The sequence below is a fragment of the Malaclemys terrapin genome, chromosome 11 (genome assembly GCF_027887155.1).
Source record: "Malaclemys terrapin pileata isolate rMalTer1 chromosome 11, rMalTer1.hap1, whole genome shotgun sequence".
NCBI lineage: Eukaryota > Metazoa > Chordata > Testudines > Emydidae > Malaclemys > Malaclemys terrapin.
In genome coordinates, this window is record NC_071515.1 from 79,026,955 (window position 1) to 79,042,379 (window position 15,425).

The 15,425-nt window shown below is 48.1% G+C and overlaps 1 protein-coding gene across 1 annotated transcript in view; it reads left to right on the top strand.

The window, feature by feature from the left end:
- LOC128845481 (dnaJ homolog subfamily B member 6-like) overlaps positions 1–15,425 on the top strand; it is a 34,141-nt gene that overhangs the window by 8,910 nt on the left and 9,806 nt on the right. The window contains exon 8 of the mRNA XM_054044233.1: positions 14,627–14,711. Coding sequence (XP_053900208.1) covers positions 14,627–14,711 — 85 coding nt within the window. The remainder of the gene's footprint in view (positions 1–14,626; positions 14,712–15,425) is intronic.

Here is a 15,425-nt window from a genome sequence, read left to right on the forward strand (position 1 = left end):
GGTCTGGCTCTCTTTGGGGAGTGCCCAGGGAAGGGAAAGGGGGGTGCGTGTACAAGGCAGCGGGGGTTGTTTTGGGAAAAGTACAACTGTGTGAGAACAAGTGTTAGGTGGCTCAGCCCTGAGGCCCTGTATAGAGTGTGGCAACACCCTCCCCTGCTCCCCACACAATGCCTTTAAGTAGCCACAGGCAGGTGGCTTCTGGCCTGGCAGGCTTTGGGGCTAAAGAAGGCACATGCCTTGTGCCAAAGGCAGCTATGACCTGAATGCCAAGTTGGCTGGTGTGAGCACTGGTGTGGGGACAGTCTCGGAGATGCTCTGCTGGAAACAGTGGATCTGAGGGCACTGGACAGGGGAGTGGGAGAGATTCCAGAGGACTGGAAAAGGGCAAATCTAGTGCCCATCTATAAAAAGGGAAATAAGGACAAACCAGGGAATTACAGACCAGTCAGCTTAACTTCTGAACCTGGAAAGTTAATGGGGCAAATCATTAAGCAAACAATTTGTAAACCTCTAGAAGATAATGAGGTGATAAGTAACAGTCAGCCTGGATTTGTCAAGAACAAATCGTGTCAAACCAACCTGAGAGCTTCCTTTGGCAGGGTAACCAGCCTTGTGGATGGGGAGGAAGCGGTAGAGATGGTATATCTTGACTTTAGTAAGGCTTTTGACACTGTCTCACGTGACCTTTTCAAAAACAAACTAGGGAAATACAACCTAGATGGAGCTACTATAAGGTGGGTGCAAAACTGGTTGGAAAACTGTTCCCAGAGAGTCGTCATCAGTGGTTCACAGTCAGGCTGGAAGGGCATAACCAGTAGGGTACCGCAGGGATCAGTTCTGGGTCCGGTTCTGTTCCCTATCTTCATCAATGATTTAGATAATGGCATAGAGAGTACACTTATAAAGTTTGGCGGCCGATACCAAATTGGGAGGGGTTGCAAGTGCTTTGGAGGATAGGATTAAAATTCCAAATGATCTGGACAAACTGGAGAAATGGTCTGAAGTAAATAGGATGAAATTCAATAAGGGCAAATGCAAAGTACTCCACTTAGGAAGGAACAATTATATGCACACATACAAAATGGGAAATGACTGCTTAGGAAGGAATACCACAGAAAGAGATCTAGGAGTCATATTGGATCACAAGCTAAATATGAGTCAACAGTGTAACATTGTTGCAAAAAAAGCAAATATCATTCTGGGATGTATTAAGAGTAATGCTGTAAGCAAGACACAAGAAGTAATTCTTCCGCTCTACTCTGCGCTGATTAGGCCTCAACTGGAGTATTGTGTCCAGTTCTGGGTGCCACATTCAGGAAAGATGCGGACAAATTGGAGAAAGTCCAGAGAAGAGCAACAAAAATGATGAAAGGTCTAGAAAACATGAGCTATGAGGGAAGATTGAAAAAATTGGGTTTGTTTAGTCTGGAAAAGAGAAGACTGAGAGGGGACATGATAACAGTTTTCAAGTACATAAAAGGTTGTTACAAGGAGGAGGGAGAAGAATTGTTCTTCTTAACCTCTGAGGATAGGACAAGAAGCAATGGGCTTAAATTGCAGCAAGGGCGGTTTAGGCTGGACATTAGGAAAAACTTCCTGTTGGGATGGTTAAAGACTGGAATAAATTGCCTAGGGAGGTTGTGGAATCTCCATCATTGGAGATTTTTAAGAGCAGGTTAGACAAACACCTGTCAGGGATGGTCTAGATAACACTTAGTCCTGCCTTGAGTGCAGAGGACTGGACTAGATGATCCTCTCTAAGTCCCTTCCAGTCCTATGATTCTACGAAATTGGAAAGACAGTTGTTAAAACTGGCTGTAATATAATGGTATCTATGGATCTAGTGAAGGACAGGGTGCAAATTACAACTTAACTAGAGCAGGAACATTATAAAAGTATAGAGGCCAATTCTGCAAAATCAGTAGGATGTCAGATCAAACAGTTTAATCAGAACAGGCAGCTGGTCCATCATAAAAACTACTTATGTGTCTATATACATATGCAAGAAGTTGAAAAGCAAAAAAATAAGTGACCAGGAATGCTTGGGAATGGACGAGGACCCTGCTATAATAATAGGCATTACAGAAACATGGGGGAATGACCCAGTAACATCTGGTTATAAACTGTACAGGAAGGAGAGTCCACTGATGTATAAGGAATTCCATACAATCTAGCAAGAGATAAATTTGGAGTGGAAAAGACCACGCAATTGAATCTATGTGGTTACAAATCCAAAGCTGTAGGAATATACTAGTGGATTTATACCAGTGGTCTCCAGATCAAGGGGGGAAATGGAGTGCCCAATATTGAGAGAGATCAAAGATGCAGCAAAATCCAACAAAACGACAATGGGAGACTTTAACTACCTCCTATAAACTGGCCAAATGGCACAACCGGACAGAGTTTAGAGAAATAATGTCTCAACATTTAAGTGATTTGCTTCTTGGAGCAGGTCGTTCTAGAGCACACAAGAGGAGAGGCTGTTCTTGACAGTTGTAACACCCAGGAGCTAATTCAGAAGCAACAGGAAGGTGAGCCATTGAGTACTAGTGATCATGGTATGAGGAGGTTCAAATCCTAGAGGGAGGTAAGTACCCCCCAGTGACACTGCTCTAGAAAGGGAAACTTAAATACATTCAGAAGGTTAATCAAAAAGGCCCTAAAGCTAAAAGTAAAGGAAGTACCATTCATAGAGGTGGCTTGAATGCTCCTTACAAAAATACTTGTGGAGTCTCAGCAGGCACGCAGAGCGCTGAGCACAAAGTGAACCAGGAAGGCAAAGTGTAAACCATTTTGGCTAAAAGGCAACCAAGATGCTATTTGACTCAAACAGAAATCCTTCAATATGTGAAAATCTGACCCTAGTGAAGCCGACCACCAGAAGCATCAATTATAGCAGACAATAATAAGTGGGAAAGAAAGGCCAGAATGGAGTTTTAAGAGCAAATGGCTAAAGGTATAAAAACCAAACCGATTCTTTCAGTCCATTAGAAGCAGGAATCCTGCAGATGACTCAGTAGGTCTGCTGGCGCGCTAAGGGACGATCGAAAAAGAGATAAGGACATTGCTGAGAAGCTAGAAGATTGCTTGCATCAGTCTTCTCCAACAAGGGTGGTGGGGAGACTCCTGCCCTGGGCCTGCTCTTTCTTGATAACAAAGGCAAGGCACTTTTAGAGATAGATAAGAACATAAGAATATCAGAAAGACCAGTCTGGGTCAGACCAAAGGTCCATCCAGCCCAGTGTCCTGTCTTCCGACTGTGGCCAATGCCAGGTGCCCCAGAGGGAATGAACAGAACAGGGGATCATCAATGATCCATCCCCTGTTGCCCATTCCCAGCAAGCAGAAGCTAGGTATGATGATGGAAGAAGAGGGGCTGGAGCAAATTTCTAATTTAAAAAGCATCAAGTAACCAGGCCCAGATGGTCCTGCCAGTAGTGTGGGCTCTCCCACACAGACACTAACTCTTACCCCAGGACCACTTCCTCCCAGCACCTGCCTCTGCCATTCCCTAGGCCCTTGTCTGCTCCAGAACTCCTGCAGTGGGGTAGCGCTGAGTGCTCTCGTCGTAAAGGGCCAGTATACCCTGTTACACTAACTACAAACAGAAGATTGGAAGGTAGCAAACGTCATATCCATATTTAAAAAGGCATCTGTATCTGCCAAATTGGTTGAACTGATAATTAATAACAGAATAAAATCTGGAAGATCATGATTTAATAGGGTCTAACCAGCATGGATCTGCAAGGGAAAGTTGTGTCTTGTTAATCTCTTAAGAATTCTTTGAATGTGCCAATAAAGTAATGGCTAAAGGAGACCAGTGGATATGTTATATAGACTTCCAAAAGGCCTTTGGCAAGGTCCTGCACAATCCACTGCTAAAGAAGCAAAGTCCTCAGTGGGGTGAGAGGCAAAGTATTGTTATGGATCAAAAACTGGCTAAGAGATGGAAACCAAAGAGTAAGATTAAATGGTCAATTTTCATCATGGCAGAAGGTTAACAGCAGGGCTGCAAGGTTTCATACGAGGTCCCTTGTTGTTTCATATATTTATTTGTAAGCAGAGTCAGGATTAGCTCTACCCTGACATCTGGTGGTGAATTATGGCGAGGGTGGAAAAGAACTTCAGAGCCTGATCTTGTTTGCATAGGCACACCCACCCACCTAGCCTGGGACAACAACAACTGAAAGTGGTTACTTTGGCTGGTGTGGGATCCCCAGTTTCTCTGTTATTGGAGCAGGAAGAATAAAGTGTTGTTACCCTGATTCTGTGAATCAAGGCCAGTGGAACTGTTGTATGACAGAGGGACTCACCAGTAACTAAGTAGCACTCGCTAGACAAGGGGCATGGGTTACAAAACCCAGTGAATTGAGAGAGGTTGGGGACAGGTATGTGTACTTGGTAGTATGGGCCCCTTTTGAGGGCCTGGAACACCAATTACACTACCGCTCTCCACTGTTGAATAGCAGAGCTAAGTTTGCTTCCATTAGGAGTCTAGCTAGAAGTTACTGAACTGAATTCACTTTGGGCCAATGGTGCACCAGCACTGGAGCTCCCCTACTACGAGCTGAAATCACTAAAAGAGCTAAAATTGCTGAGCTGAGATCACTGAGAGCTGTGTTAAGCAGTGGGGGAGCCTGAAGATATATTGCTAAGCAGTTGGCAGAACTGAGCAGTTTGTGGGACAGTTGGCGCGGCCCATGGAACAGCGAGTGGAGCGGAGTGGCGCAGAGCGGAGCTGAGCCATTTGCGGGGGCAGCTGGAGCGGTTAATGGGACGGCTGGTGGAGTGGAGCAGCTGGCAGAGCTGAGCAATTTGTGGGACAGTTGGAGTGGCCCACGGAACGGGGAGTGGAGCAGTTTGCGGGGACGGCTGGAGGAGCGGCACGGCGCGGCGCGGCTGGTAGAGCGGAGCCATTCGTGGTAAAGGCTGCAGCAGAACTCCACGGAGAGGTGGGGCAGTTGGCCTCGGACCACGTAAGGAGCCCCTTAACATCCCGTGTGTCCCCTCCCCATTTCCACACAGGCTGGGGGGTAAAACTCTGCAGATAAACTTTTGAACTCTGGGGCGGCAGTGACCAGGGACAGAGACTTTGGGGTTGTTGGACTTTGGGATGATTGGACTTAAGACCCTGAGGGGAAAAGGACACTGCCAAACTTACTTGGAGATGGGTCTTTTGCTCATGGTTTGTGTTATGAATCCAGTTTTTGGTGTTTCCCCAACATAATGCCACATTGTTTCCCTCCTTTATTAAAAGGCTTTTGCTACACACAGACTCTGTGCTTGTGAGAGGGGAAGTATTGCCTCCTAGAGGCGCCCGGGAGGGAGGTATGTAATTGTCCCAAGTCACTGGGAGGGGGCTCGAGCCGGTTTTGCATTGTGTTATTGAAACGGAACCCCTAGATACTGAACCCGGCCCTTGTTGCTGCCAACTCAGAGGGGCAGAAGGGTTACATATTAATGATCTGGAAAGGGGGTGAGGTAGCAAAATTTGCAGATGACAAAGTTATTTTGGTTAGTCAAGATCGGAGAGGGCTGTGAGGAATTTCTGAGACCTGAACAAGTTAGGGGAACAGGACACACGATGGCAGATGACATTTAATGTTGACAAATGGAAAGTAATACACACTGGAGGGGAAAAAATTAAACTATTCTACCTTGCAGAAGTCTAAATGAGCTGTATCAACCCAAGAAAGGATTTGGGACGTAGTGATACGGAGTTCAGTGGAGACCTTGCTCAATATGCAGATGTGGTCAAAAGAGGATGTTTGAATACAAAGAAAAAAGGGACAGAATAGTACAGAAAATATTACAAGGCCGGCTTTCATATAACTCAGTGGTGCCGCCTCCTCTGGGCCCCGTGTCCCACCTCACATGGGATTCTGTAAAGCTGGAGGGAGCTCAGAGAAGAGCAGAGCCATGTAGGCACTCAGGGACACACCAGCGGGGTTTTAGCACCGTGACCTGATGAGGAAAGATGCTCTAGAAACACCTCTAGTGAAATGAAAGATACCAGCTCAGCACAATGATTTCCATCTGCATGGCTCTACAACCTATTCATTGCTAGAGCAATTAGTGTCCTGGGTGGCCCTAAGGAATGTGTGCAGTGCACGCAGACTGCTGTGCACAGCTCAGGCAACGTACAATGAATAACGAACAAAGGCAGACAGGGAAAGAGTTAATGGTGAGAGCAGCACCCTGGGTAACAGGAAGGATTGGCAAATAAGGGGTTAAACCATCTTTTCCACTTGTTGCCTGAGGTTGATTTTTGTAACCAACCGCAGGCCTCAAATGCCAAGTGCAAAGTCCTGACATCACAATCAGCCTCCCCTGGTCTCCAGGCAGCGCCGGCCAGGCAGGGCTGGGCTCTGCCGTGTGTCGTGAAACCAGAGGCGAGGTGGAGTGTGACTATGACACAGCCAGCAGCACGGCCTCTTCCGACACAGGGAGGTATGGCGGAGCGGTACGCGTGGGGCTGAGGTCCTGGGGAGCTCAGTGGAGAAGGGCGGATGCTGAGCTAGGCAGTGGTCAGACAGTGGCTGATGCAATTGGTGCAGAGCAGAGAGTGGAAAGGGGATGTAGGAAGAAGCACAAGGGTCAGACAAGGGCTGGTCTCCTGGGCATGGGCCTAATACCCACCACCTAGGGAGCCTGGCCCCGCGCTCTGCCCTGGGAAGGGCCATAAACCTCAGCCAACAGTGAGCTCAACACCCTCCCCACCCCAGCAGGTCTCCCCTGCCAGGACAGGGATGGGTCTGGCTTGTGGGCTGTGGGCTAAAGCTCACCAGCACGTCTTAGAACCTCAGCGAGGAAGGCTGGTCAGATCTCACCCAGAGAGGTGACATCTGTCCTGCCCTAGCCCAGACCTGCTGCCAGGGAAATGGCCAGTCTGGCCCATGCCCGGCCAGGCTTGTCTGTGGAGCAGAGAAATTCTGAATCGGTTGAAGTGGAAGCAGCTGGGGTTCATCTGGCAGCAGGAACGGCTCGGCGGCTCAGGCCTTCGTGGGCATGATGGTGGGGAAGGAAAGAAGCCTTCTCCCGGCCACCAGAGCCAGGGCAGAAACTTGTCTCTGAGCTGCCATCTGCCAGACTCAGCAGAAGACAACCATTGCCAGTTGCCATCTGCCGTGGCTCATGGTATAACAAGGTGGCCTGGGAGGACTGGGAAGAAGGGTTGTCTTGTGGGCAGTGCATTGGCCTGGGAGACCCTGCATGCATGCATGACCAATTACAGGGAGAACGGCTTTATGGCATAGTGTGAGCAAGACAGACAAGGAAGCTAGGGCCCAACTGCTAGTCCCCAAAAGTGCATAGGCAGGAGGTACTCCACTTGGCCCACGAGGTGCCCTGTGCAGGGCACCTAGGGAGAGAGAAAACCTTTGACTGCCTCATGGCTGGCTTTTACTGGCCTGGGGTGTGCAGGATGTTGCAGACTCCTGAGTGCCTTGGCCAGACTGCCAACTCTCAGGGGTTAAGGGGTCAAACCGGCACCTCTTGTTCCATTGCCCCTAGCAGAAACCCCCTTTGAGAGGACAGGATTAGATCTAGCTGGCCCCTTAGAAAAGAGCTCGGCAGGCCATCAATATACATTGGTAATAGTGGCTTATGCAACACATTATCCAGAAGCGATTCCCTTGCGATCTATCAACACAAGCACAATAGCAAGTGAGTTAACGAAACTCTTGGCCATGGGAAATCTTGACCGACCAGGGACCCAACCTTACATTCAACCTGATGCAGGATATGTGTAGTCTCCTGAAGACAGCCGAGTTAAAAACATCGTCCTACCAGCCACAGACTCAAGGCTTAGTGGGACGTTTTAACAAGACCCTCAAGGGGATGTTGAAGAAGTTTGTCGTCACAGACCCCAAGCACTGGGATCACTGTTGCCTCTGTTACTATTTGTTATCCAGGAGGTTCCCCAAGCATCCATGGGTTTCCTCCCTTTCAGCTTGTTATATGGCAGACAGCTCCGGGACATCCTCGATTTATTACGGGAGTGCTGGGGAAGTCAAGGACCACGAGCAGAAAAACCTAGTCCAATACGTCTTTCAGTTGCAGAAGCAGCTGGAAAGGTTGGGGGCATTTGCCCATCAGAGCCTACAGGAGGCTCAGCATCATCAGGCAGTGACATACAACCATGAAGGCCGGTTAGGAGAGTTCAAGCTGGGGGACCAAGTTCTTCTGCTGTTGCCAAGCACAGAGTCCAAGCTACTGGCCCAATGGCAGGGACCTTTAGAGGTACTGCAACTTGTACCTCCTAGTCAGCTGGGCCTACAGCACCCAGGCAAAAGAAAAGACACCCACATCTGCGATGTCAACCTACTAAAGACCTGGTGTGACGGGCAAGCCTTCTGTATCACCCCACTCGCCATTGACCCTGGACTGAGACCAGAGATTCCAACAACAGAGGCTAATAACGCTGTCAAATTAGAGGAGATGCTTGGGGCTGAACAAAAGGCCCAGATGGGTCAGCTGGTACAAGCACTCCCTCAGGTATTCTCTGCCCTGCTGGGGTGTACCCACCTGACATATCATTGCACAGAGACCTGCTCTGGACAGAGGGTGAGGGAGATCCCTCGGCCCCTACCCAAGACGACGTGGGTCACCATGAAGACTCAATCCAAGAAATGCTAGACCTGGGTGTGGTGGAGGAATCCCACAGTGGATGGCCATTCCCATCCTGCAACCACCTGCCCAGTGGTCTCTATTTTGAGGATAATTATTGTTTAGTAGTATTGTGGTAGCACCTAGGAGCCCCAGTCATGGACCAGGGCCCCTTTGTGCTAGGAGCTGGACAAACACACAACAAAAAGATGGTCCCTACCTGGAAGAGCTTGCAACATAGGTTTATTGGGGTTGAGTTCACCCTCTTCCTGCAGACATTGGCTAAGGATTTAATTGCACCATGGGAGTCAGAGGAGATGGTGATTTAGAGCAAAGGCACCACACCCCCTAGCAACCTTCCCAGCAGCCATTTACACAGTGAACCAAAGAGAGGAGAGAATGGAGCCCTACTGAGCCCCACCTGCGAGAGCCCTCAGGGGAGGAGAGCAACCAACCCCAAAGCCACTCCGAAGCAGCCTCATCCACCGTTCCCACAACATCACCTGGTAGTCAGCAGGATGGAAGGCAGATGATACGTCTAATTACAGTATCAGCACTGAGACCTGACACTTGGATATTTCTTGAACCTGCAGAGACTGAAGCTCTATAAATAGCCCAGAAAGACTAGGGAGCCGTTGTGATGGAGGTGGGGTTGACTGTTTATGAATACTGTCCATGAGCTGGTTATCGGGATAGCTACTGCAGAGCTATATTGGGGTACTGCAGCATTTATAGTAGGCACACACTGGTTTCGTAAAATGATTGACTAGGAGGGCTGTTCGGGAAAAGGCAAAACAATGGCTGCAGATAAGAGAACTGGTTGTGGTAGACAGGTCAGGGGTCATTAAGAGAAGGCCTGAGCTATTAGCTGTGAATATGCTACTTCTAAGTTCTAGCAGTTACAAGTATTGGGTCGTCACTAGTTAGAAATGATACAATTGTCAATAACAATGCAGAAAAGGCAAAAGTGTTCATTCAATATTTCTGTTCTGTAGTTGGGAAAAAGCCAGATGTAGTCATATCAGATAATGATGAAACACTTTCCATTCCAGCAGTACCCCAGGAGGATGTTAAACAGCAGTTACTAGAAGATAGACATTTTTAAATCAGCAGGTCTGGAAAATTTGCATCCAAGAATTTTACAAGAACTGGCCGAGGAGCTCTCCGGACTGTTAAAGCTAATTTCCAATAAGTCTTAGAACAGTGGGGAAGTTCCAGAAGACTGGAAGAAAGCTAATGTGCCAATATTTTCAAAAGGGTAAATAGGACGCCTGGGTATTTACAGGCCTGTCAGCTTGACATCGATCCTGGGAAAAATAATGGAATGGCTCATACGGGATTCAATAAAGAATTAAAGGAAGGTGATATAATTAATGCCAATTGACATGTGTTTATGGAAAATAGATCCTGTCAAAGTAACTTGATTTTTTTAGGAGAATACAAGTTTGTTTGATAGAAGTAACACAGTTGATGTAATATACTTAGACTTCTGAAAGGCTTTTGATTTGGTACCAGATGACATTTTGATTAAGAAATCAGAATGATGCAAAATCAACATGGCACACATCAAACCAGATGAACAGATAGGTTTCAAAATGTAATTGTAAAAGGGGAATCTTCATGAAGAGGGTGTGTTTCTAGTGGATTGGTACTTGTCCCTGTGCTATTTAACATATTTTTCAGTGGCTGGGAAGAAAAGGTAAAATCCTCACTGATAAAGTTTGCAGACGATAGGAAGATTGGGGGAGCAGTAAATAACGAAGAGGACAGGTTACTGACAGAGAGCCATCGGGATTGCCTCGTAAGATGGGTGCAAGCAACTAATATGAGTTTTAACATGGCCAAATATAAAGTCATACCTCTAGGAAGTGACTGAAGGCCACACTCGCCGGATGGGGGCCTCTATCTGGCAAGTAGTGACTCTGAATAGGACTTGAGGGCCCTGGTGGATAATCAGCTGAACATGAGCTCCCAGCACAATGAGGTGGGCAAATGGGCTGTGATCCTTGGATGTCTATACACGGGAATCTAAGCAGTAGGGATGTTATATTACCTCTGTATCTAGCACTGGTGCGACTGCTACTGGAATACTGCATCCAGTTCTGGTGTCTACAATTCAAGACGGATGTTGGTAAATAGGAGTGGGTTCACAGAAGAGCACGCCTGATCATGGGACTCGAGGAGTTCAATCTGTTTAAATTAACAGAGAGAAGGCTAAGGGGCAACGTGATCACAGACCGGAAGTACAATGTGGAGTGAGATAACAGAGGGTTCTTCACTCTAGCAGACAAAGGTGTAACAAGATCCTGTTGGGTGAAAAATGATATCCACTTTGACTTAGGCTTCAATAGTTCCTTTTAGCTTTTATTTGTATGTTTTCAGACAACACTTATCTATGAATAGGGCCCTACCAAATTCATGGTCCATTTTGGTAAATTTCACAGTTATGGGATTTTTAAAATCTCAAGTTTCATGGTTTCAGATATTTAAATCTGAAATGTCACCGTGTTGTCACTGTGGGGGCCCTGACCCAAAGAGGGGTCGTGGGGGATGGCACAAGGCTATTGTAAGGGGCTCGTGGTATGGCCACCCTTACTTCTCCACAGCTGGGCAGCGGCAGCTGCTGGCCGAGAGCCCAGTGTGAAGGCAGCACCGCCGCCAGCAGCAGCGCAGAAGCAAGGGTGGCCTGGGATGGTATTGCCACCCTCACTTCTGCGCCACCACCAGAGTTGGGTCTGCCCCGGCCGCAGGGGAAGAGGAAGTCCTGTCCCTCTGTAGCCTGGCTGGGGATAGCAGCTGGAGCCTGGCCAGGGTAGGCTTCCCCAGCCAGGGCACCCGTAGCCCTGCTCCTCGGGGCCTTGGGCTGTCTGTGTGGGGTCGGAGGGAGACCAGAGAGCCTCCCGACCATGGCACCCTGATTGGTCGCCTGTGTCGCCCACCCATAAGGCTGGCCCTGCCCTCCCCGAAGTGACACCCCCACATACCATGCCACCCTCAGTTCTGCACTGCGGCTGGCAGCAGCACTGCATTCAGAGTCGGATGCCCGGCCAGGAGCCACTGCTCTCTGGCCTCCCAGCTCTGAAGGCAGCGTAGAAGTAAGGGTGGCAATACCATGACACCCCTACAATAACCAGATTTCACGGGGGAGATGAGATTTCACGGTCCGTGATGTGTTTTTCAGAGCCGTGAATTTGGTAGGGCCCTACCTATGAATTACATATACATGCAAAAGTAGATAAGGCAAGAAAAGTAAATGATCACAACCCTGTTCTCAAGGAAGGTAAATTCTTTAAATCTCTGATCCCTGCTATGTTTATTCCTGTGTCTTCACCACTCTCTTGTTAATCACCTGCCTTTCATCCTCTCTTCCACAACGTTGCACAGACTCCTTTTACCAAGTTACCTTAGCTATGTACCGATCTATTCTAAACCCCTCATTAAGACATTCTCATGCATATGTCACAATAACTAACCTAAACAAATACATTTTTGCTTATCCTGCTACAATGTATTTTTAGCTGTCTACTTCTGTCATCCCTACTGGTTCCATCCAGTTTTTTGTTTTTAAATCTTATAGTAGTTGTAATTCTTCTTACTGATCTGTTTTTGTGGCCTTGGGTTTTTACTTGTTAGCTTGTGGGGGCGGGGGAGGAAGAGGGACACCCCTGGAGTTAACAATTCCATCTCCACACTCTGCTTCACCCTGCTATTTGCATAGGCCATGCATTTTGCAGATAAAGACACAATAACCAGTTTCATGGTTTATATAACCCTGAAGCTCTTTCAGCTAAATGCTGAAATGCTGCATTAGCACAGACAAATACCAAAAGCAAAGATCCCTTTATATTTTCTTACAATGCTCTATATAATATTCATTTCTCTAACATTATTTAGTACATATATTTGACTAGCACAATACATTACAGAGCTCTCTAACAATCCAAGGGCTGGAAGCTAAAACTAGACAAATTCACCCCGACAGAACTGCAGGTACCTACCATAGCCCAGCCAGGCCTGTTGGGGTTCGCATGGTTGACGCACAGGATGTTGTAGCCCAGGTCCCAGTGGAAGAGTGGGAGAATCATGGGCTTCCACCCCAGCAAAGGGCAAGGCACAAGGCCTACCAATTGTGGGGTGCACTCAGGGACACCGGAAAAGCGGTAAAAGGTACAGGTAGCCCTGTCACCATGACAGTACTGATGGGCAAGGAGAAGAGGTAATTGTAATGTCCTGTTAGGCCACCAATAGGACAGGCCATCAGCTGTCCAGTAATTGCTATTAGACAAGTACAGTATGAAACGCTTGCTGCAAAACTAGAGCTAGTGTCAATACTTTAAACCAGCGGCTCTCCAAATTCCAGAGGAATGTCCCCCTGTCAAGAGGCTGATTGGTCTTGTGTACCCCCAAGTTTCACCTCACTTAAAAACAACTTGCTTACAAAATCAGACATCAAAATACAAAAGTGTCACAGCACACTAGCACTGAAACATGCTGGCTTTCTCATTTTTACCATATAATTATCAAATACATCGATTGGACTATAACTAGTGTACTTACATTGCAGTGTATGGGATATAGAGCAGTATAAACAAGTCATTGTATGAAATGTTAGTTTGTGCTGACTTCGCTAGTGCTTTTTATATAGTCTGTTGTAAAACTAGGGCAAATAGCTAAATGAGTTGATGTACTTCCTAGAAGACCTCTGCATACCCCCAGGGTACGCGGACCCTGGTTGAGAACCACTTCTTTAAACAAGGATGTTGAAATAAAAATAATGTTGAAAATGAGGAGAGGCCTCAGAAAAGTGCTACAAGGATGATCTGTGGTCTGGAAATCACACCTTACAGTGAGACGAAACGTGCTCAAGCTATTCAGCTCACTGAACATAAGGCTGAGAGGTGACCTGACCACAAGACAATCATACATGATACTTCAGGGCTCGTTCCCGTAGCAGGCAGAGGCATAACAAAATCCAGTGGCTTGGAGTTCGGTTAGCTAAATTCAGCTTTAAGAGGCAAAACATTGGCCAGTGAAGGTGGTCAGTCACTGGAGCAACTTGCCAAGGGGTGTGGGAAATATTCCCTCATGGGGGGGCTTGAACCCAGGACTGGATGTGCTGAGAAGTTACTGGGCTCAGTACAGGAAGTGTCCCTGGCTTTTAGCAGCATCCGGACTGATAGCCCCCCCCGGACTGGCGCCCTAGGGGTAAAGCTAATGGGCACAGCTAGCATGGGGGTGGGGGGGGAGATGCCAAGGCCTGAGGAACAATAAGGGGCAGACAGATAAGGCCAGCTGGAAACACGGCCATCGAGGTGAGGGACAGTAGGAAAGGGCAGAGGGCGTCTGACTGACACTGTAGCTGGGGCTGTCTAGTTGAGTGGCTGGCCTGAGCATGAGGCAGGAGGGATGGGTTACTGAACCGTTCATTGGCCACACCCACGTGTGCAGACTATTCCTTCTCTGTCCAAAGAGAAGGATGTGCCCTACCTGCTCTCCTCATACCAGTCACCAACGAGCACCTGACCCCTCCTCGTCAATCGGCTCCACTTCTCCAGAGCCCTCTCGCTCTCCCTCCGCCCTGCTCCTCACCCGAGCAGCTGCAATCTTCTCCCAGACACACCCACCTTGCTACATCTGCTCTCTGGAGTCTCCCTGTCCAGACCTGATCTCCTCTCCTGTCCATCCAGGCTCTCTCCTCTCTTCGGCCCAGCTCTCCTCTACAGTCAGTCCCCTTTCAACTCCTCCCCCAGTCCGGCCCAGCCCTGCTCTTTATACAGCCCTGCTCTCTTCGCTGCCTGGGTCAGCTCTGATGTCTCACAAGGACATTCATTCTCCCTCTGGATCCTGGAAGAACATTTTTCTTCACTTTTCTCCCCTGCCTTGTAGCTCATCCCTTTGCTGACCTGTTCCCTCCCCTTATGCTGCTGGCTAAGGGAACCTCCTGGGATCCAGCTGGGTCATTCAAGGCCTGGCCCTGCCTGGAAGCTCCCTGCAGTTAGTTTGCCATCCTGTTTTTCAGCTGTATCCCTCAACTCAGGAGAAGGCTTCTGCGTCTCTTCCACCTCTACCAAGTTAATCAATGGCAAATGCATCACAGCAAAAAGGTAAGGAGGGGCCATCAGCTTCCATTCATGGTCACCTCTTAAGCACGGAGTCTACAATTCCTGCTATTATTGTTGTTTGTTATTTATCCTGTGACAACACACATTATAGACCCATTGCACTGACAGGAAAAGACGGCCTGCCCCAGAGAGCTCCAAGGTAAGCACAGGAGGAGAGATAGCAGATAAGATGAACAAACAGGAAGGAGGAGAGAGAACAGAACAGCAGTGGAGCACACCAACTGCCTAAGCCTTTTGCAAGCCCCCCAGTGGAGGGGAGTTTAAGGGGGGATTTGAAGAAGTGCAACACAATGGCCTGATGGATCTTCATGGGAAGCGGCCATGCATAAAAGGGTAGAATGAGAGAAGACCTGGAGGTGCTTGAGGGACACCTGGACTAGTAGGGAGAGCGAGGTGGGAGTCAATATGTCAATAATGTGCAAGAGTTGACAGATAGGGCAGGGCGAAACTAGGAAAGGCCTCAGGCAAGGCCAAGCAGCCTGAAATTGATGTGGTAGAAAAATGAATTCATCTGCCGGCTTCTGGAAAAGGAGGAGGTGGCGGCAGTGGTCAGTGTGACGGGCCAGGCAATCGCTAGTAGTTTGTGTTTGGGGCGGTGCCGGATGGAGGGCCAATGGATGCAGTGAGCTGGCAGGACACAGCATCAGAACAGGAAGAGGTTTGTGGTAGCAGCATTTTGAACAAACTTGCAGGGGC